The sequence below is a fragment of the Mytilus californianus genome, unplaced genomic scaffold (assembly GCF_021869535.1).
Source record: "Mytilus californianus isolate M0D057914Y unplaced genomic scaffold, xbMytCali1.0.p SCAF_5, whole genome shotgun sequence".
NCBI classification, from domain to species: domain Eukaryota; kingdom Metazoa; phylum Mollusca; class Bivalvia; order Mytilida; family Mytilidae; genus Mytilus; species Mytilus californianus.
Genome location: NW_026262701.1, coordinates 70,484,890 through 70,509,580, shown reverse-complemented (window position 1 = coordinate 70,509,580; position 24,691 = coordinate 70,484,890). Strand labels below are relative to the sequence as shown.

General features: G+C 32.4%; 3 protein-coding genes across 4 annotated transcripts in view; 2 read left to right on the top strand and 1 right to left on the bottom strand.

The window, feature by feature from the left end:
• LOC127701343 (plasmanylethanolamine desaturase-like) overlaps window positions 1–24,691 on the top strand; it is a 429,461-nt gene that overhangs the window by 23,117 nt on the left and 381,653 nt on the right. The window lies entirely within an intron of this gene.
• On the bottom strand, window positions 991–22,014 carry LOC127701267 (zinc finger protein 62-like). The gene is made up of 3 exons (XM_052205100.1): window positions 21,941–22,014; window positions 11,577–11,705; window positions 991–9,001 (listed from the first exon to the last, which is right to left on the bottom strand). The coding sequence occupies exon 3, from the start codon at window positions 8,989–8,991 to the stop codon at window positions 5,107–5,109; it is 3,885 nt and encodes a 1,294-aa protein (XP_052061060.1). The 5' UTR covers window positions 8,992–9,001; window positions 11,577–11,705; window positions 21,941–22,014; the 3' UTR covers window positions 991–5,106.
• The window catches only part of LOC127701272 (teashirt homolog 1-B-like), a 74,520-nt gene continuing 71,880 nt past the window's right edge, over window positions 22,052–24,691 (top strand). The window contains exon 1 of the mRNA XM_052205107.1: window positions 22,052–22,196. Within this exon, the coding sequence (XP_052061067.1) occupies window positions 22,157–22,196 (40 nt within the window). The 5' untranslated portion in view covers window positions 22,052–22,156. The remainder of the gene's footprint in view (window positions 22,197–24,691) is intronic.

Below are 24,691 nucleotides of genomic sequence, written 5' to 3'. Positions count from 1 at the left end.
ATGTGCTGCTGTATGCTCTAGTATGTGTTGTGTCATGCTACTGTGTTCCTATATGCTCTGGTATACGTTGTTCCATGCTATTGTGTTCCTGTATGCTGTGGTTTATGTTGTTTCATGCTATTGTGTTCCTTTATGCTCTGGTATACGTTGTTCCATGCTTTTTTTGTTTTTGTATGCTCTGGTACATGTTGTTTCATGCAATTGTGTTCTTGTAAGCTCTGGTATATGTTATTTCATGATATTGTGTTTCTGTATACTTTAGTGTATGTTGTGTTCCTATATGCTGTGGTATTTGTTGTTTCATGGTATTGTGTTCCTATATGCTCTTGTATACGTGGTTCCATGCTATTGTGTTCATGTATGCTCTAGTATGCGTTTTTTTCATGCTATTGTGTTTTTGCATGCTATGATATGTGTTGTTTCATGTTATTGTGTTGTTGTATTCTCTGGTATATGTTGTTTCATGCTATTGTATTCCTGTATTTCCCCTATACATGTTGTATCATCATGTTTAGGTTATTGCGAGCCTGTATTCTGGTAGATATATTTTTTCATTTCTGTATACAAGGATATTTGTTATTTCATGATATTGTATACCTGTTTATTCTGGTATATGTTTTGCATGCTTTTGTGAACCCATTTTAAGAGCGAAAGGCTATACTGCATTCATCTTTTCTATTCAGTCGGTCGTCAGTTCAAATATTTGCGTATCACTATTTTCAGGTACTACCCAACACAATGAATTTATATTTGGTCATCAATTTGATAGTGATGAGTTGTAATGTGTGAATGAGGCAAAGAGATGATGTCAACTTAGTAAAAGATGGCACACAAGAAGCCATAGATAAGTTATGATGATGATTGATGGTTGTTTATTATCCAGTGGCAAATATTTCATGCATATACATATACATCACACATGTGTGTATGAAAATACTTTACTATATATCGCTCTTAGGGCATCTCCATGTTGAAACAAAAAATAATAAATTCCTTTTTAGATATTTTTATTGTGCAATTAACGCTTTAATTGAAATCATAATTCATTTCAAATAATTCACAGTTATCATTCTCTCATTAATAATTTGTTTTCATACTTTCACAATCAAAATTTTCACAATAAATGAGGCCCTCAATGGCAGTCTCCAATCCTTAAATAATGATTAATTTTCATACATAATAACAAAAGACATAAACAGCTTTAACTGATACTGTGCAAGATGTAATTTTTTCATTTTCCCTATTCACATAATCAAAAGTCCTCATGGTTTTCAAATAATCAACAAAAAATGTAAGCAAAATTATATAAAAATTACATAATAATAGCACACTAAATCACATTACAATGTATCATTAAGCAATATTATACACACATTCATATAAAACATCCCTGCATGAATATTGTAGCACCAATATATATGGTATCCTTCCCTTTAAGAAGAAAATTCGTAAATTTTTGATATATTATAAGTGCTTTTTAGGAAAATTCTCGATTTTGTTTTATATCAAGCCTATACATGCCAATTCAAACTATTGGTACTATAAAAAAAAACCTTTTATTTGCCTGTTTTAGCTTGCTATGTAGTATGGGTTTTGCTCAATGTTGAAGGCTGTATTTTCCTGTGTTTGTAGTTTAAAGGTTTGGTTTGCTTGCTTGCTTTGTTTGTATAAATGTTTGCTCAAGCATTGTAATTAAGATTGACATCAATCAATAGATAGGTTGGCCTTCAGCTTGTATACATTATACTCTGCATTATACTGAACATCCAATTACATTTATAAGTACAAATGTATAATGTATACAAGCTGAAGTCCCGCCTATCTATTGATTGCAGATGTCAATCTTAATTACAATGCTTGAGCAAACATTTATTGAAACAAAGGAAGCAAGCCAACCAAACTTTTGCAACCATTAGGAAAATAGCTCTAAGCTCCTACGTCACTTAGTCTCTGGCAGAGATTTGTCTCATTGGCAATCATACAATATCTTCCTATTTTTATATGGTATGATAAGAACAAGTTTTGGCCAAAGCCTCATTCCATATTTTCTGGTCACTTTTGAGTAAAATTTTCATAGTTGAAAAAATCCGTTCAGATGTATGTCAAACAAATAAATATTAAATAGAAGTATAAGTAGTGTGATACTCATGAGTTCACAAACTATTTGTGGAATAAGCCTGCCAATGAAATAGCATAACACAGATAATTGTCAAACATCCCCTCATACTTTTTTCCAACAAAGTTTGCAAATTTGGCTGTGATTTCATAGTCTTCTGAATATATAAAGTTTTTATTTACTTGGGCAGATGAGTTTTAACATGAAACACTGATTTGGTATAAAGAAAGAGATGGACTTTAAAAAGCATAATCATTTGACTTTTGAAACAAAAATTTCAGATTTAAATCTGATAATTTTGAAAAATTATGAAGGTTTTAGCCAAAAAGTAACCCTACCATACTTTGTCCTAATTTGGATCATATTGTTTGTTGTCAAAATGCTTTAATACCAGTACATGGTATGTATTTCCAAAGACAATTACAATAACATGATGACATTGAAAATCTAAACAAATAACAAAATAACAGTAAAATGTTCACTGATTTGATGTTTTCGACTTGTTTTGAAATAAAACTATTAATAAATACATATTTAATAAAAATCATTTCATTTAGCAATTGAATTCCGTAGAAAGTAAATCACTTATGAAACTATTAATATCACAAGAAAAATGGTTAGGCAAGGAGTTTTCATTCTATATCATTTAATTATATATTTATATGTGCATGAAACAAGTACATTCATTGAAAAAAAAATTAAAATAGGTGCAGAATGCCATAAGTTTCTAAATATTTTGTTTCATTGACAAACTTTGCATAGACAAAATGCAGGTACAAATGAATGAACAGGCACAGCCATGGCTACTTTAGCTAGCTTTCACTAGTGGCAAACACATTTTCATCCTACTTTCCAAATTATTTTTATGTGCTATTTGTTTTCTTATCAAGTCAGTGGTCATCCTGTTGGTAGTTGAAATGTGGAGGTTTTTTGTGTGTATCTTTCTTTTAAAAGACATATGGTCTAAATAGGCAAAAAAATGGGGATGTATTGCCCACATAAAACTGCTTTAACCTCACCACAATTTGTGCCTGTACCAAGTCGCTTGTTTGTATCTTTATCTTTTTGGACAATTTCTGGTCATGACCAGTGCTCAATTCTGACAATACTAATAACAACATAATCAAAGCCCTAACACAAAGAAATAAGTTGCAGCTTGGGACTCATCTGTTAAGTAGTAGGCTCATTCTTGTTTTTAAAAGTCTATCTCATGGACTCATCTTAGTGAAAACCCTGCCAATAACAAAAATAGCATTACTTATTGCCTTAATTTTTTTACCACAGATAATTATTCTCTAGGATAAACCTATTGTTACATATATACCATAGCACCTTAAAAGTCCTTATATAATATAAACATGATAAATGCTTCCTAGTCTATAAATAACTCGTAATTATTCTGAAAATGCCCTTTTGAAATTGATTTCAACATATTTAAAACAAATTAAATCTACAATAAGCCACTTCTTTCAAGCAAAAGTATAAAAATTGAGCCAAAAAAATATAATTTTCAAGCATATTCACTAGCATACGGTAATTAATAATTGCAGCCAACAAACTTTTTAATTTTAAAGAAAAATATTTTTCCTATTGTGTGTGTGCATTAACATAAAAACATTGCGATATCAGAAAATATTTTCCAGGGTTGTTCTATCTAAACATACATCAGGGACTCCACTCGGTTTTAGCCATAGGAGCTATTTTAACATTCTCATCGCCTATCACTCAGGAGCTCTTTCCACAAAAAATCTTACAAAAAAAATTGAATCCAAGTTATACTAAAATGTTCATGACTTACAAGTATTTTTTCTCTTTATTTTTTTGGGGAAATTAGTCGCAGGAGAGTCTGAAATATCTATTAAAAAAATTAATTAATGCATCTTTGATCTACACAAACATCAAAGTGAAAATAAACACCTAAGAGAATAAATAACATTTGTGTAAAAAATTGAATATTTTGATCAACAAATGTTTATGTTCATATGTCTGTACACATGGTACAGACTTGAAATAATTGACAGAATTGATAAATGTTTCTCACAAGGGTACATGAGGTACTACTTATACCTTACTTAAATTTGGAAAACACACATTATCTTAATTCATTTTATATAAGTATATTTTCTCTGTGCTATTGCATAGATTAAAGACACTATATTTATTGGTACCCAATTATTCCCAAACATCATTTTCCATGCACCACATAACAATGATTTTTGGCTCGATCATTTCTAAGACTTGCTATAAATATATCATCCCCTCATGTATGTTTCAATAGAACAGTCTTAAACATAACCTCTATTCCATTAAATTCATATTCAACGGTAAATAATAAACCTGATTGCAGTGTGTTATATAATAAAATGATCTCTTCAAACTTATTTTTTTTAAATGCTCATTTGATGAAAGTTAGAAAGTAATGTTATCCCTTTAATATGCTACAATACCAATAGTAATAGACCAGATGCAGTCCCGTAATTTGTATATAGAGCTTTCAAAAGTTCTTCATAAAATTTACCACACTGAGGTCTGTATGATGTTACAGGGATTGAGTGACATTTTAAATATTTTCAGCAAAACTTATTTAAAGATGACAATGCTTAGGTGAACAATTAAGCTAACATGGAGCCAATTACTTATTGCCATTATTTGAACATGTATTTCATGGACTAGGGTTTGTTTTTTAATTACAAAATCAACAAAAATCAACAAAATAATAAAAAAAAAACATGGTGAAACCAAACAAACAAACAAACAAAAAATACAGCCAAACTTGGTAACATAATTTCTATATTAAAACAAGCATCTTAATGTTTCAATTCTATTCTACCTATAATCATGATAATGTCACACATCTGATACCCAAAATATCTGCTTATACATTTTAGTTATAAGAGTAAAATTTTCACTAAAAAATTCCTTTTTATTTCATTCCTTTTTTATCTCAACTATTAACTGGAATGTTCTGCTTTCAGAATTCTTGTCTTACTTTAATCATAGTGAAATTTAATACCATTAGCTACAACATCAACTTGTAAGGCAGGAGGTTGAGGAATCAATGAGCTTTCTACAGTGACAGTATTTGATGTTGTAACTGGCATAAAATATCCAACAGAAGATATCTGTCCGGAATAACTCGGTTCAATTACATTCTGGTAAGACTGCATGTCTGATGAAATTGGTGTTATTTTTGCTTGTGTTGTGTAGGCTGGCCACTGCTCATGTGTAACATGAACATCCACTATTTCCGTCTGATTGTCGAAATCTTCATTGTTTACCTGATACTGATTAATTTCAATTTTGGTTTCTCCTGGGATATCATACTTTGCATCTGCAAAATGGATAGCTTGTTTCTTTTGTTTTTGACGAGGCTGCCTCTCAGTTTTGATCTTTCTTTCCCGTACCTGGAATATTTCTGTTCCTTCTAAAGGTTTGTCTGGATCGTCATCCTTTTTGTACAATCCAGCAATGATAGCTAATCCATCGCTTGCTTTAAAATTGAATTCTCCTTTATGTTTCTGTTCTAAGTGAAAACGGAAATCAACAGTATTACTCGTGCCATAATCACAAAATTTACATGGATAGATTGGCAGTCCAGCATGTTTCTTGGTTTTGGATATATGTTTTCTAATGTTCTCATGTGTATTGCAAGAATAAGGGCAATAAGGGCATTTGTATGGTTTAGAACCTATATGTATTCTCATGTGTCTGCGGAGATGAGTTCGTGTTCCAGCCTTGTAATTACAATATTCACAATGGTAGGCTCTTTCTCCAGTATGCGTGTGATGATGACGGTTTAGACGATTTTTTGTTCCAGCAGCATATCCACAGATGTCACAAAGATAAGCTCTCTCACCTGTATGTGACCTATAATGAGCTTTAAGTTCATTGTATAAATAGAATGCCCAACGACATCCTTCATAGGTACACTTGAACTTTTTCTCTCCGTGTCTTCTCATATGTGTATTCAATTGTTTTTGTAATAGAAATTCCTGTCCACAAACATCACAAATTAGTTTGCTAGCATTGTTCTCTTCAAGGCAGTGTTTTGTCATATGTTCTCGATAAGAACCATATTTCTTGAACTCTTTACCACAAATTTCACATTTTCTATCGGCCAAACCTACATGTGACATTAAATGTCTTCTCAGAGAAAGTGGTGCTGCAAAACCTGAACTACAATAACGACATTTATATGGCTTGTCCCCTGAATGTGACCGTAAATGTTCAAGAATGTAGTCCTTCATGATGGTCTTCGGACATTCCAGACACTGAATTCTTTCATCTTCTACTTGATCAATTGTTGACAGGAATTCGCGATACATCAAAGATGTCACATCTCCCCGGCCTAGTTTGTCTTTCAAAGACTCTTCTGAATTTGGATGTAAATGGTAAACTTCTGTATGAAATAATTTCAATTTTTCGTCCTCAAATCTTCTATCACAATAATCACATTGCAGAATCAGTGAGGTAGGATTTCCTTCAGATTTTCTCAAGTTTGTTTGATGTTTGATTCCAGCAAAATGAACTTTTCGTGCTTTCTCTGTTATAAAAGTTAAATCACACAATTCACAAACGAACACATGGTTTGCATGACTTTCCATGTAGTGTGGTCTCAGCTCATTGTACTGTGATGCAACAAAGTCGCAATATTCACATTTGAAGCTTTTATTTATACTCTTCGTATTCTTTTTCGCCAATTTATATGGCTTTTCAACTTTTCGATTAATTCTTGTCCTGTTAACTCCTTCATTGAAGACCTCTGGCTCTTCTTCAGGAGCAGTATTTCCTGATGCCTTTCTTTGTTCTGCTCGTAATTTATGCTGACCCGTGGACATGTGACGTTTGTATGTGTAAGTATCGAAGAAAAATTTGTTGCATAATTTGCATGTTGATTCATATTCTGCATATTCTTTGAAATGTTGGGCTCTCATATGTCTTTTCATATGTAATTTAGAATGCAAACTCTTCTTGCAATATTTGCATACAGTATCGTAATTCTTTTCTTTGATTATACATGGCTTACATCCTTTCTTTGCAGCTTGCTTATGTATGCCATTATTTTCAATATGCTGAAGAAGAGAGCCATTATCGTGACAACAAAATTTACAAATGCTACACATTATTTCACCATCAAGACTCTCACACTGCAATTGATGATCTTCAGACTTCAAGTGTTCCATGAAATCATCATTTCTATTGAAATAAAATTGACAAATTGTGCATTGATAAGGGCTTAGCCATACTATATATTTGTGATATTGTTCTAAAACTTTGATGGTATCTGGATTTCCTTTTGTATGATTTTTGTGGTAAGTAGACAAAAGATGACGTGCCATAGTGTATTTGCTATTAAACTTTTTGTCACAGATAGAACATACATAAATAGGAGGTTCATGTTTCTTCTCCTCTGCTTCACTACTTGGTGTTTCAACTTCGACAGATTTATTTTCATCCAAAACTTCCCTATTGTCATTATCCGGACTTGTTCTTTCTTCTTTTATTTCGTCAAGTTTAATTTTCTTACTTTCATCGGTATCATTTTTCCATTCTATTACCTCAAGACTCTTGACAGCCTCTTCTATTCTATCATAGTTTGAAACATTTCTCTTATGTTCTGGTTTCTGGCAATGGCTTGAAAAAACAAACCTGTTAGAAAATGTTATGTCACAATACTGGCATTTATATTCCTCTCTTTTCTTATAGGCTACTCTTGTTTGAGCTTTCTCTTCTTCTACTTTTGCATTTTCTTGCTGTCTTGCCAGGATATGAGACTTTAACTTGCCTTTTGCCTTTCCGGGCATTTCACCAGGCCTCCATTTCCCTTTTGATGGATGCATTGGTCTTCGGCCTGGCTGCCATAAAACTTTAGAGTGATGTGAAGGCCCCTCTCCTGGTTTCCACTTTCCGTGAGTATGATTGGGTGGAGGAAAACTGTCGTCATCAGATTCGTCAGTGAAAGCATCTTGCAGAAAATTGTCATCCGCAAACACAAAATCTAAATCTTCATCATACAAGTCCAAACTATTGAGTATGTTAGATATTGGCAAGTCAGCTGTCAGGCTATCCTTATTCTCATTCTGTTGTGTCTCAACTTTTTCACTTTTCTTTTGCAATGCTAAGGAAGAAAAGAAATCGGACCCTTCCGAGCTCATGACAACATTTGGATTCACAACATTACCAGAGGGACTAAAACCTCCTGAAGGAAGTGTTAAATACTGCTCATTGGCATCAACTGTCAGAGACTGTGTTACTTGTGATGATGAGCTGCTTAATCTGCTGGTCTGGATGGCTGAATTTTGGTTTGATGTCTGGGATGTAGACACCTTTTCATTACTGTTCATACCGGATGCAGGAGGTGATGGAAGATCAGTATTTTGTTGTAATGACATCACAGGGCCAATCTCATCACTAAATGAGATCTGAGTTGTGTAAGCTACTCCGTGGCTTGGAGAAGAGCTCACAGAAAACAGTTGGTTAGTGGTAAGCATCGGTGACTGAGACAATTGTTGACTGGTTGTAATTTGTGCTGGACTATCTAGGTATCGTTGACTGGTTGTAATTTGTGCTGGACTATCTAGGTATTGTTGACTGGTAGTAATTTGTGCTGGACTATCTAGGTGACTAGAAAACATGGGAGATTGTGAGTACTGACTATCAGTTGGTGATAATAACTGCATAAAAGACTGAGTAGTAGTCTCCCCTTGTGTGTATGTAGGTTGGGGTACAGCTTGCACTTGTTTCGTCGTCTTTCCACCTTTGTCTGCATTTTTTCTTCCAGGACATTCAAACTTTTTGTGATTGACGTAATTTATAAGTCCTACCACTGTTGCCTGACAAACCAAACAAATGTGCATATCATCATCTTCATCCATGGCTTCAAATCTGAAATGAAACATAATAATCAGTATAAATGTTGCAACAATGCCTCTTTTAAGAAGGCAGGTTATTTCCCTTTACAAGTTTCATTTGCCTTGTATAAACAGCATATATATGTATATTTTGTAATTTTAAAACTAAATAAATCATCCTTATCTTCTGTAAAAAGCAAAACTCTACATAAACAACACTAAAAGAGATTTTGCTAAAAATTGCATTTTATGATACATCTTATGCAGATTTGGTTGTTTAAAATCATACAACTGGACATCAAGAAATGGAGGCTGGATATAGAAGATAAAATTACTATTTATGAAAGGATAACTATCTTGTTTGTTTGGCATTTAGTATGCCAACCTAAATTTGAAAGAGAACCATATCAGGACTTATTCATAAAGTCTTGTCTCTGAAACTTTTCAGGACTAAATGACTCATTTAAAATGCTTTGAAAAAAAAAACATTTTCTAGAAAGAGTGGCAACCAAATCATCAATGTTTAATCTAATTTTCTATCCAAAGAGGTAATGAACTGCATAGAATATGTTAAATTTTGAGTGTTATCTGCATGTTCTATTTTTAATAACATTTGTCATGTTTATTTTTAGATCGATATACTGGGATATAATCAGATTTGGTTAGAATTAGCTGTGTGGCTTCAGAAGAGAAAATTTGTTAATAAGTTGTTGGATGACAATGGAGGACTAGCTCTAAATAATAGTAACAGATAAATCAAACTTTAAGTCAGGTTAGCTAAGCAGATTCTAAAATATGCACTACTCACTTAGTATGTATGCCTTATGTGAACACTGGACAATTCATGAACTCAGTAAAAATAATTCCATTTCATTAAAGGAAAAGGTAAGATAAGGCCAAATTTTTGACCCCTTGAATTCAAAATTTAAAAAGTATAACTCTAAATGGTAATTTTAGGTGAATTACCAGAACGTAAATTTCAACATGTTTATGAGTCATATAGGGACATCACATGTGACCTTACTGCACAACAGTGTCATGACCACATTAAGCTGTTCATTTGTAAATTATATCAAATAAAATTAACATAATTTTGAAATGCTTGTTTTCAATTTTTTAAATTTCAAGGGCCAAATACTGGCTCTTAACATACCTCTTTCTTTAACAGATATTTCTCCAAATTTTTTCAATATTTCTTAAAGAAATTAATCAGGACTTTTTTAGTAAACATATTTTTCATCTGAATGGAACAAACAAAATAAGGAATTCTTAAAGGGAACTTCCATTTGTTTTTCAAGCATGAAGAGGTTCAGCAGTTTCAGAAAACTGAAGCCAATTGTGATCTTACATTCCTTAAGGAAAATAGGGTTTGGCTGCTATAGATTCTGTATGTCATTTAAGTAAAAGCAGAAGTATCAAATAAAAATTAATATTGACACCAATAAAGCTACCAGGAAGATTTTTGAAAAATTGCTTTAAAAATTTTATTGAAGATAAATATGCTTCAAAAGATCTGAAATAATGAAAATGGAACGACACATGGATAGTAAGTGTGCTCTGCAAATTAGAGACTGGTTAACAGCAATCAGACTATCAGTGCTCATTTAAAATGATGAACAAGTTTGTCGTTCTTTCAAAATGTGAAATTCTCAATACTCAAGCAGCCATATGAGCACATTTCAGATACTGTAAATTCGAGGTTTTTATCAATGCGAATAATGCAACTAGGTGAGCATCGCAATAATAAGAACTCGCATTCTGATATGTAATCCATATATCTTAATGCATTGAAATCATAATAATTAATCTCACATTTTTGTCCATTCTTCAGAAAATCACAATAATAAATGCAAGCAATAATTTCTGAATTTACAGTAGTCAAAATATAATTTATTTCATTGATTTTTACCACCCCTTTTAAAAAAAATAATTTCAGGGTACATTCTCCTCGTTCTGATTTTACAACAGTCATGACAGTGCCAGTTTCAATTTTGTTTATCACAACACATTAAGTTTCCAGAGTTGTCTCCCCTTGAACCAATGATGTATATTCTTACTGATTTTATTGAAAAATAACTTATTAAGATTCAATGGTATTTAATTTATTATAATTATATATGAAGTACCATTAAAATAAAACCCACACATTTTAAAATTTGAAATTGCAAAATATACATGAACTTGACCCGGAAAAATAAAAAAAAAAATAAAAAACTTTTTTATTTTTCACCTTGTTCTATGTCAATGATAATATGTATGATAATGTATTCTTTGCTACAAGTGCTAGAGTAATTTCCCTCAATGCAATATTGATTAAATTGTCTAATCTTGTAATGTCAAAAGTTTGCAGAAACATGTTTTACTGCTTTCAGAATCAAGGATATGTATTGTGGTGTACTTATTCATCTTCCATGTTTCAAAAGCTTTCTTCCTATTTTCCTACATAAATATATAACCCATGAAGATCCTCGTACTAAGTTGAGTTCAGAACAAAAAAAATATATATCCTTCAGTCTTTGTCAATGTAAAGAAGCTATCTGTTTGACAGATTTTCGCTTAAGCCCTTGCAGAATGACAGCCATTACTCAACGTGACAAACAATCACTCACTCTTTAAGGAACTGTCAAGTTTGTCAGAGTTAGTGGTAGTTACGACAACACTGATGCAAAAGGTCAAAGCCAAAGGTAGAGGTCAATCATCCACATCATCAATACTTGTCGTGTCCATCACAATTACGTCTGAAAAAAGACAAAAATAATAATATACTTATATATATAATGACAATGACTAATTAGTTTGCATGACTAACTACTGGTTTTTCTTACAGCTAACTTAGTTTTAAGAGCAAATAATCAAGCAACTAGTCATGTCCATTTTCTGCATCTTCAATTACCGGTATTAATATCAATCATGTTAATGGCAAACATCTAATATGCTGTTTTCTCAATTTAATTATTCACCTTTTAAAACCAATGTTGTGTTCTGCATTTTGCAAGATGTACAATTAGAAATTAGGTTAGTTATGAATACCAAGAAAACCTTGTTCCCCATTTATTTTTACAAAAAAAACATTTAACAAATGTGGTAAATACAACATGTACAACTCCAATGAAAGTGAAAATTAAGTTAGAAAATGAAGGTAATATAATTATATTTAATGGCATTATCTGCTATTAACAGATGAACCAATCAATCTAGTTACATGGTTGTTGATCAAATCTTTAGACCAAAGTCTTAGTTTTCTATGTTAATTATTGTTTATGTTGAAAGTCTTAGATCAAGGTCTTACTGCAAGTACTACATAAACTTAACATTATTAATGATCCATGAAAAGGAGGTCAGACAGCTGGCATCTCCTTACAATTATTCTATATACCAAATATATCTGAGAAATGGACCTAATAAAAAACCTTAAAATTGACCAATGAACCATAAAATTAGGCCAAGGTGACAAGGTCAGATAAACCCTGTAAAACAGATATCTTCATTTACACCAACATTGTAACAATCATTATATTCATCATGCATACTAAATACAAGCTGACCTATTATAATTCATTGTTTTTGAGTTGTCAGTCTTCCTATCTACTTCTTCTGTTGTCTTTTTTGGCCTATCTATTATAGTTTTTAAATAATAAGCAAAAACTTGGCAAGAATCATTATTTAGGGCAATAAATCCTACAAGAAGCCTTTTGATTTTCAGTCATCATTTACATTTTTGTACATCATGCATCCCTTTTAATTTTTGCTGTATTCCATGTATTTAGACTGTGTTTAGGGCTATTCCATTAAAATGTATGTGGGAGGGTAGGAAGGGACTTTTAAAATATCCCTACAAACAAGAACCATTTTTTAGATAATTTTACATAATGGTAATAGACGCATAATGAAAAAAGACCCATGACCCACATTCAATAATTAAACTTCCCTTCCTACCCTCCCACATACATTTTAATGGAATAGCCCTTATGGATTTAAAATTTCAAAAATTATAGTCAAAACCACTTAAATTGGTCAAATTGTCAGATTAGGTCAAGGTTACCTTTAACCAAAGTGACTTGATGATTTCAATCATAAATGTATTTTTGTAGATCTAGTACAGCTGATCATTTTGCAGTTAACAGTTCCTGTGTATCAATTAAAAGTTTTCAAGATACATGTAAAATATATGCAAAATAGCTAAAATTTGTTTTTTAAGAGCAATAACTACTATTGATGTTTTTTTTTAAAGATCTTGTAATGTATTGCTGAAATGTTTTTGTTATATTCACAAAATTTATAGGGAGAAACACTCAAATGAATCCATATTGTTATTTATGGGTCAATTAATGTTTTCATTCAATTTGGCATTTTTTTAGATCTTGTATTTCTGGTTTACAGCTTCTGTCTGTCATGTCTATCTAATAGAATTTCAAGATAATAAGTTATAACACTAAAATTGGTAAAAAATTGTCATTCATGTGTCATTTTAAGATAATAAAACTCCTGCTGTTTACATTTTTGTTTATCTAATTGAGTTTTTAAGATCATAGGCAAAAACATGAAAATCAATGAAAAATCCTTAGAGAGGCAATTATTCCTATAATGAGTTAATTAATAGTGTTGGTCATTATATCATTTTTATAAATCATGTATAGCTGATTATTTTTGCTTAATTTCTATCTATCAGGTTTCACGTTAACAGACAAAAATGCAAAAATAAGACCAAAATCATCATTCAACGGCAACAACTCACAATAAATTGCTTCGCCGAGCGCAGCTGGATACGACAGAAGAGGTACAACCCTGAACAGTTGGGGCAAAAATGGACGCAATATTCACGCTTGATATCAGGTCTGAATTTGGATTGTAATTAAATATTTGACACATAAAAGGTTTCTGACACAGAATAACTGTCGTCAATGAACTTAGAATTGGTTATATGATTTGAATTTATATTCAATTTTTTGCTTTTGTGCAAAAAAAGTTATTTGGAGAATTTTTCTTTTTAATTTCTGAAATCTGAAATGAGAAAAAATTGACCCCCCACAACCCCTTTTGCCCCTTTAAAATTCTTTCCCTCAAGATATGGTCATAATCTCAATTCAAATTTCCAATGGAGTTTGCAACCATAATTACCCATTTAAATTTACCATAGTGCTAACTTAATCTATTTTATAATAGAATTTAAAATATGGTGTCAAATCTTTCATGTGGATTTTTTTGTAAAAAAAAAGATGCAACATTTGTAGATATTTTTACTGGTCTTCCTTTATAAATATGCATTTCTTTAAACATAATTTAAAAGCAGTGTAAGGGAGGTAATCAAAACGTTGTATTTGGATTACCTCCCTTACACTGCTTTTAAATTGTCTTGTTCATTAACCATTACTTTATACATAATTTAAAAGCAGTGTAAGGGAGGTAATTCAAATGATGTATTTGAATTACCTCCCTTACACTGCTTTTAATTATGTTTTGTACTAAAGCATTTGTCCATTAACCAGGACACCCTTGTTTTTCCCCCTTTTTTGCCCCTAATTCCTAAACGGTTTGAGCCATAACCCCCCAAAGCAAATTCTAACCATCCCTTTGTGGTATGGAAACTTGTGGTATAATTTCAGAGAGATCCATACACCGTTCCACAAGTTATTGTCTGGAAACTAGAAAAATGCTTATTTTTGGCCCCTAATTCCTTAACTATTGGTACCATAACCCCCAAAATCAATCCCAACCTTCCTTTTGTGGTATTGAATCTTATGGTAAAAGTTCATAGAGATCCATTCACTTAAACTAAAGTTATTGTGCGAAAACCAATGTGACTTCGGACGACGACGATGACGCCAACGTCATACCAATATAAGACGCGGTCATATAAAAAGGAGTTTTCTAAAAATTTGATATTTGAGCTATTCTATTAAAACAGATGTGGAAGGGTAGAAAAGACTTCTATGCGGTATGGGCTTTGCTCATTGTTGAAGGCCGTACGGTGACCTATAGTTGTTAATTTCTGTGTCATTTGGTCTCTTGTGGAGAGTTGTCTCATTGGCAATCATACCACATCTTCTTATTTTTATATTCCTAAAACCAACATGATTTCTTCGAGAAAATATGCACAGATCAAATGGATATAACACCATAAATGACCCATGTCCAAAATTAAAACTTCCCATCCTATACTCCCTCATTTATTTTAATGTAATAGCCCTTAATTAGAAGTAGGCAAATCTGACATTGGGAACATTTTTACCATGCAATGTTCTTTTTTTATTTTGGTTTACAAAATATAGGACAATTTCACCCCTATAATCTATGATGGACGATTTTGAACAGACAATGGATTCCAAGGAATTTGATTGATAGATTAGTGTTTAATGTCACTTTCAGCAATCAGCACTATGTGCTATTTCATAACTGTCAAGAGTTTATTGGTGGAGGAAGCCAGTAGTGATAAAGTAGTTGGACTACTTAGACCACTCGCTCACAAGGCCCCCATAAGTGATTGGAACAACTCACACTGGCCCTTAAGGCAAGAAGATTAGCCAAATAGAAGCAATCATTATCCTTTGATTTCATGATTGATTTGACTGATTGGTGTATAACGCCACTTTCAACACTATTGTGGTATTTTATGGCGGTCAGTTTTTATTGGTGGAAGAAGCCTGAGTGCCCGGAGAGAACCACGACCTTCGGTAGGAAAACTGACAATCCTAGTCAATTAAGATTGGAGTTGAGTGCACCTGCCCCACGAGGGTTTCGAACTCATAACCTCAGTGTTGACAGGCTAGTGATACAGTAGTTGGACTACTAAGACCACTCAGCCACAGAGGCCCCTTTGATTTCATATGCTGTATATGTACCTGATGTTCTGTCAATGAAAACTAAAAAAGTTTGGCGACTATGTTGATCTCATTTTTCCTATTGAATTAGAAATAAAGGATATTACATATAAAGCAATGTCTGTTCATACCTTGGCTTAAATTGGAAACCAACAGTAAGATTGGGTTCAGAACACAACTAAGGACCCTAAAGTTATACCTCAAACAACAAAACTTTCAGTGTGTGTGTCACTGTGTGTTCATAATTGATTTTAGCAAACAGTTTATGCATGCATGCAGTGCATACTTTCTTATTCTTTTGATGTATATATTTCAATAATTTAATTTTGGATGTAACGCGTCTTCTGATTGGCTGACGTTGTTTTGTTTATCAGTTCATAGACATCATTTTGTCATGTGACCGTGACGTCATCAATGTTTTTTCATGGTTTACTCCGGTTTAAAATGGAATTTAGAATTATATTACAGTCATTCCTTAATAATACAAAAAAAATCTCCTAGATAAATATTTTGACAGCTTTCTTTAAAAAAATATGGATGATAGTCTATGAGACAACTATCCCCAAGAGACCTTGTCACTCTTTCTAAGAATTCTTTATAAAGAATATTGATATTTCCTTGTTTTATAATTACTGAGGAATTAGGTAATAAGTATTTAAAGAATCAACAAATTTTATGAAAAAAATCTACCAAAAAAATTGTTGGTTTTCCAAAGGAAGGCAATTATATTGTGGGTTTTTTTCTTAAAACATCATAAACGACAATATAATTTCATACAATTTTGTATCTGATTACACCATTTTTAAGAAGCATACAATTTTGTATCTGATTACACCATTTTTAAGAGGGCATACAATTTTCCACAATTTTTGTATACCTGATTACCAAAAAGTATGACAACAAGTAAAACTGACAAGCAAAAGCTACTTGCTAAATACCAATAATCTTAGGGAGTTTACTAGGTAGCACCTGCCTCATATTTGATTCAAAAAACGTACATTAGTAAAAGAAAAAAGGTGGTTAACATCACTACACACTAAACTAGAGGCTCCCAAAAACCTGAATCACTCACCTAGTAAAAATATGCCATTTTGATATTTAAGGAATGACTAACATAAAAAATGTGATGAACACTGAATAACCCGAATAGACTGTAAAAATATTACAACCATCTTATAATAATTCAATTCTTAATTCCATTTTCAAGGAGAAAATCATAAAAAAACATTGGTGATGTCACAGTCACATGACAAAACTATGTCTATGAGCTGATAGACAAAAAACTTTCAGCCAATCCGAAAACGTGTTACATCAAAAATTAAGTAATTTATATTTACCTTTACCATGTTTACTGCAATCATGTTTGCTTATTTGTAAATCTAATAGTTAGAGATATTTTTGAAGATCGTGTATTGATGATAATTCTAACTGTTAACTGTTTATTCATACATGTATTCTTAAAGTTTTTGAAATACATGTAATTGGCAAAATTATAAAATTAGTCAACAATCGTCATTTAAAGGCAATAACATGAGTAGATCTTATTAGGAATCTGACAATTTGGTCATGTTCACCTAATTGTAGATCTTAAAAGAGAGTCGAAAGATACCAAGGGACATTCAAACTCATAAGTCGAAAAATAAACTGACAACGCCATGGTCAAAAAAGAAAAAGACAAACAGACAAACAACAGTACACAAAAAACAACATAGAAAACTGTAGACTGAGCAACACAAACCCCAACAAAAACTGGGGGTGATCTCGGGTAAGCAGGTCCTGGTCCACATCTGGCACCCGTCCTGTTGCTCATGTTAGTAAAAACATGTGATAATTAGATATAAGAAGATGTGGTATGAGTGCCAATGAGACAACTCTCCATCGAAGTCACAATTTGTAAAAGTAAACCATTATAGATAAGTCTAATTCAGTAGTTTTAACTGGCATCTTAAAAATTTATCTCTATCTACTTTATTTTTTTATAAAAAAGTAAAAAATGTGCAAAAATCATCATTCAGGGAGAAAAACTCCTATTAGGAGTTGGTTGATAATTTCCCCAATGTTGTCTTATTTTGCTGAACATTTTTGCTCAACACTGTTGCTGTTTATCTATCATATTTCATCCAAAAATACATAAAATGGGCAAAAATGGTTATTCAGGGGCAATAACTCTTATAAGGAGTTATTTGACAATTTCTGCTTTTCTGACTTGTTTATAGATCTTATTGTGATCGATGTGCTAAACATCTATGACTTTTATTTCTCTGTATCTATTAAGGTTTCTGCAAAATGCATAAAATGGTTAAAAATAATATTTCAAGGGCAATAACTTCTTTTGGGTGTCAATTAATGATTTTCAGCCATGACTGTATACATGTAGATCCTATTTTGCTGAACATTTTTTGCTATTTACAGTATCTATAATGCCTTTATTTATGGGTCTTTAGTCTACGAGAATGTTATGTTAGTTTTTTTTGTGCTTTGAACCCATCTTTTAAATTAAGCCAGTTGCAAATAATTTTTAGTTTGTTCTTATGAGTGCTGTTAAACCACTGTTTCAGATTAGGGGAAGCTTGAGCACTCACAAACATGGATAACCCCACAAATTCTTTATGTGTTTTTCCATAGTCAGGAGCCTGTAGTTCAGTGGTTGTCGTCGGTTCATGTCCGTCATATTTTGTTTTTGTAAATTGTTTTGTTATAAATTTAATAAGCTGTTAGTTTTCTTGTTAGAATTTATCGCAATTAAGGACCTATTCAAGTATACCTTTTAGGGAGCACTTGACTTTAGAGGCCATCTCAGCACAAGGTTTTTTGGATTGTAAAGGTTGTTTAGAACTTTTTGTAAACAATAAACACTAGCACAACATGGACAGACAAGTGAGCAAGCTATGTTTTAAATGATCTAACAAAATTATCTGTAATAAACTAAGTCTGTGGATTTTCTGTCAAGGTTTTGGTCTCATTTGCCACAAAATCCTCATTTTCTATTAAATGCAACGAAATATTAAATGAGCCACTACATGATGTGAAAAGGTACATAAAGTTGTTTTGATAAACTTTACAGGACATGTTGATAAAGTTTGTTCAAATATTTTTGAATAAATGATTTTATCTGTAAACTAGAGGCTCTAAAGAGCCTGTGTCGCTCACCTTGGTCTATGTGCATATTAAACAAAGGACACAGATGGATTCATGACAAAATTGTGTTTTGGTGATGGTGATGTGTTTGTAGATCTTACTTTACTGAACATTCTTGCTCCTTACTATTATCTCTATCTATAATGAACTTGGCCCGGTAGTTACAGTGGAAAATTCTTTGTAAAAATTTACAAAAATTTACAAAATTTATGAAAATTGTAAAAAATTGACTATAAAGGGCAATAACTCCTTAAGGGGTCAATTGACAATTTTGGTCATGTTGCCTTATTTGAAGATCTAACTTTGCTGTACATTATTGCTGTTAACAGTTTATCTCTATCTATAACAATATTCAAGATAATAACCAAAAGCTGCAAAATTTTCTTAAAATTACCAATTCAGGGGCAGCAACCCAACAACGGGTTGCCTGATTGGTCTGAAAATTTCAGGGCAGATAGATCTTGACCTAATGAACATTTTTTAAATCATCCGATTTGCTCTAAATGCTTTGGTTTCAGAGATATGAGCCAAAAACTGCATTTTACCCTATGTACTATTTTTTAGCCATGTCGGCCATCTTGGTTCGCGGGCGGGGTCATCAGACACATTTTTTAAACTAGATACCCTAATGATGATTGTGGACAAGTTTGGTTAAATTTGTCTTAGTAGTTTCAGAGGAGAAGATTTTTGTAAAAAATTACAAAAAATTACGAAAAATGGTTAAAAATTGACTATAAAGGGCAATAACTCCTTAAGGGGTCAACTGACCATTTTGGTCAAGTTGACTTATTTGTAGATCTTACTTTGCTGAACATTATTGCTGTTTACAGTTTATCTCTATCTATAATAATGTTCAAGATAATAACCAAAAACGGCAAAATTTCCTTAAAATTACCAATTCAGGGGCAGCAACCCAACAACGGGTTGCCTGATTGGTCTGAAAGTTTCAGGGCAGATAGATCTTGACCTAATGAACAATTTTATCCTCATCAGATTTGCTCTTAATGCTTTTGTTTCAGAGATATGAGCCAAAAACTGCATTTTACCCTATGTACTATTTTTTAGCCATGTCGGCCATCTTGGTTCGCGGGCAGGGTCATCGGACAAATTTTTTAAACTAGATACCCTAATGATGATTGTAGACAAGTTTGGTTAAATTTGTCTAAGTAGTTTCAGAGGAGAAGATTTTTGTAAAAGATTACAAAAATTTACGAAAAATGGTTAAAAATTGACTATAAAGGGCAATAACTCCTTAAGGGGTCAAATGACCATTTTGGTCAAGTTGACTTATTTGTAGATCTTTCTTTGCTGAACATTATTGCTGTTTACAGTTTATCTCTATCTATAATAATGTTCAAGATAATAACCAAAAACGGCAAAATTTCCTTAAAATTACCAATTCAGGGGCAGCAACCCAACAACGGGTTGTCCGATTCATCTGAAAATTTCAGGGCAGATAGATCTTGACCTGATAAACAATTATACCCTATGTCAGATTTGCTCTTAATGCTTTGGTTTCAGAGATATAAGCCAAAATCTACATTTTACCCCTATGTTCTATTTTTAGCCATGGCGGCCATCTTGGTTGGTTGGCCGGGTCACCGGACACATTTTTTAAACTAGATACCCCAATGATGATTGTGGCCAAGTTTGGTCAAATTTGGCCCAGTAGTTTCAGAGGAGAAGATTTTTGTAAAAGTTTACGGACGACGGACGCCAAGTGATGAGAAAAGCTCACTTGACCTTTCAGGTCAGGTGAGCTAAAAATGGTATTTATTTAAATGTTCATAAAATGGTCAATTCTTTCCCGAATTTGTCAGTTTAAACACAAAAAGACGTAGAAATATCTGTGAATTTTTGTACCTAGAAAAGTGTAAAAAAAAAAAGGGTTACCTGAAACAATGCTGCATTGAGTCTAAATAAAATCTTTTACGACACTATAGAGAGAAAAAGTCATCATTTTCACCATCTCTACCTATGCCTAAAGAAAGAAACACAACATTTAAACGTATGGGAAAATACAAAAAAAATGTCATCTTGTGTTTTTGAAATTGAATTTTAAGTTAAGTTATTCAATATTACATAAATCAACCGTCCTTGGACGGGATTCGAACTGTTGCTCCTATTAAATTGCATTGATTTCTGCTTTGTAAGCAATAGCCTTATCCCCACTGCTACCCGAGTGAACAATCAACATAATCAAGTGGCAAGTTAAGACACTTAAACTATACATGGAAAAATGATTAAAAATGTATCTTCTTGAGTAAAATCTAAAAAAATAAAAGAGGGGTGGGGGGGGGTGGGGGGGAGACAAGGGTCGTAAGCACTGAAAGGTGTGTACAGCTTAATCTTATGAGAAAAAGTAACAGTGTTTTATAGATCACAAGTCTGCTAGCAATAATTATGCACAATTTTCAGAATTTTGCAAATTTATCGTTTTTTTACCCATTTGCATTGACTGGCTCAATATTAATGCTGTGAGCAAAATTTCCCTTTGGTATATGTACAAAATGGCATGACTTTTTTTCATGTACCTGTGCTCTTTCAATGCAATTGCACTTTGAATATTTCATAATACACAGGCCTACAGGATGGGTCATTAACCTAAAGAGAAATTGTTGGAAGCTCTGCATGCAGCTACCTTCTATCAATAAGGACTTGGTTCATACTAATATTAATAAACATGGGAACAAAAAAGGTGCTAAAAATTAGGGGGAGTGCAACTACAATTTTCAAGTAGTTTCAGGAAGATATTATCACAGTATAAATTGGGAGATACAATGATACACATGTATCCGTCTGTGTTTAGCTTTTAATCAGCTTTAATCGAATTCGACATAAATAATTTCCCCAACCAAAACTGTCCAACCTCGCCCGCCATACTTGTTATGGAGGGCACCAGTGCGCACCTCGTGCATAAATCCTCCTGGCTAAATCGATTAGATTTGTTGGAAACAAGAGCTGTCATTTTGTTTTTGTGGTGTAAAGCAATGCGAAAACATTCAATTTAAACGTACATTAAGTATGCTTAGTGAGCTATTTTGCTAAATTGTAAAGCAATCGTTATCCAATAACAGGAAATGCTTCAAAAGATTGATGCGCAGTCAGCAAAATATTTATTTCCGGGTCAATTTCAAGTTCAGCCCACTGCCCCGACCACTTCACGTGCGGTAAGATTCAAAACATATTTCTGTCAACAAACAGATGGATTCTCATCAAAAAAGAAGTTAGGAATGGGAAGAAGAAAACAGATACAACCAAAAAGATGTAAATGTAAGTACAAAATCAAATTTAACTCCTGACATTGTCTATATTCACAGAATTTCACACTTGAATTGTCACTCAAACACGTCGTCTGTCAAAATGACAGTCTTTCAATGCAGATACCCGAATGACGAGTCGCCGCCAAAAACTAATTAAGGGTATCTATTTACATAATAAATGACACTTCATTCTTTTGATCGATTCTATCACGAATGTTTATTATTTGCAATTGCCATTAAACAATTGTGTATTGGTCCTTGAATCCATGCATCAGACATCTGCCAGTGTTTCTAAGGTATCAATCAAAAATTTCATTGGAGATTGTCAATCAGCTGTCACAGCGCCTTTGTGGAGCCAGTACAATCAATCTGCTAAGCCATCAATCACCTCTAGCTTTATTGTAAAGTGTATTTGTTCAGCAGTGCACACACAAAAGACATTTGCTTCCAAACAGTTTTTTAAAAAGAAAATATTAGGTAACAAGTTGATAATGGGGTAGATAAAATGACATTAACGATTTAATTTCAGTTGATGATGAAGGTGAAACTAATAATGTGTTTAATACTATAGAAAAAAGATCTGAAACCTGTTTAATTATATTACTTTCCATTTTGACTTTTTTAGTAATTTATACTTTTTTTAAACTAGTGAGAAAAAGATATACTTATTATTAAAGGACTGATAAAATAATAAGTTCATTGAAAAAAAAACTTGACAAATTTTAAGATGTCATATTTAATGTTTTGTTAATATCAAGTGCAATTTCTTCTTTTTTTTTTTTTATTTACAGATATTTTATAACTATACATATATATCTATATTCATGTTATTAAAAATATGAGGGAAAAATTGATTGTTTAAAACAGTATGATGTAAGATCTCTTGGTAATTCCAAAGGTTTGAATACACCATTCAGTTGTGTAACAGGAGATGCTAATTGCAATTTGATTGATAGGTGCTGTTATCAGTCAAAGGAAGACACAAATAACATCATTTATTTTTCATACATGTCAGCCAAATACTCATAAATTATTGTTAATGATGAAAATACCACAACAAGACTTAAGTGGGGTGGTTTTTATCAGTAGCATCAAGTTCTATACCCATACAGATTGGTATATTTTAGAAAAAAAGATATACATCACCAATATGTTATTAGAAATTGTCATTTATTGGTGTCAGGTAAAATTGATTTTGAAAATGTGATGTGCAGAATTGAAGTTGAGCCTGGAGTCTGAAGAACAGGTGGCATATAAGGGAAGGACTTTTTAACATGTTTCACATGCTTTAAAACAAATTAGAGTTTATTAAAGTTAGCTGCTGTAGCTATAATTTATTGTTGATTCTTGAATATGTTGAAGATTCAGATAGAAATAAAGAGAAATTGAAATGTGGTGTAACAGTATAGAATGAACAGCAACTTATATAAAAACATATAATGCCAAAATAGATATTGAGAGAGAAGTGCAGCTTCTATCATTGCAAACTCAAATTTCCCTAAGTGGAGACAATTTCTAAATGACAGAAAATCTTAAATTTTTAAGTACAAGGGTACTTACTTATATGCTGTTGTGTCAGAGCTGTGGGAAAGCTCCTTCTTAGATTCACCTTTCCTCAATGAAATTTACTTGCCCTTTAAATAGTGTACATTTTGTAAATAAATGAAATTAGCTAGCTTTGCAGGCAAGTTGAACTTCGGTTAAACATGCAGGGTGCTCTTTATAAGTTTTGCTTCCCACTGGCCTATAAGGGATTGTCACACCTCTTTTTTCTACCCCTGATTCATAAGTAATGTGTCAGAGATCAATGCAATAAAAGTATATATATTGACATAAGTTCCCTTTCAATTTTTTAAAATTTCTGATTTTTACATTTTGGAGTATTGGGACTTTGTTCATAGAAAAGGGGTGATTTATCCAGTTGTCGGACAATAACTCATAAACGCTTTGAGCAGTTTTCATGAAACTTTGGTGACTGGTGACTGTCCATTTTTCAAACTTTGGGCGGTTATAGAATTTTATTTGTTCAAACATGGATGGCCTAAAACTTAGATAAACTTGAGGTAACCTTAAAAGTTCCAAATTATTCATGTTTTGTGTCAATGGGTTCTACTGTGTGTGCATTTTTTTTTTTTTTGGGAGGGGGGGGTCTATTTGACCAGTATGTCTAGTTGATCACATAAATTCAATTCAAGCATAAAGACAAGCTAAAAAGGCAACTTACATATCATGCGCTCAATAGTGCAGCTCTTTATTATATATAGGACATCTGTAAGAACAAATATGTTAAGTGTCTATAAAATGTAATTCATAAAGATTACCAAGAATGTGTTGAAAATGTAAGTGTTTCATTAAAAGCTGCCACTTCTGCTGATGTGTAAGCCCTATGTTGTGTATGTAAGGGACCTTTGACTATCTTAAGGAGGCCATTTCACTTGAAAATTCAAACGGTCCTTAGTTAAGACCTTTTATTATTTAAATAAAATTTGAACTCTTGCAAGTTCA

What these genes read in the sequence shown, in the direction of transcription:
- LOC127701267 (XM_052205100.1), bottom strand. Translation starts at nt 8,991, where the DNA reads ATGGATGAAGATGATGATATGCACATTTGTTTGGTTTGTCAGGCAACA.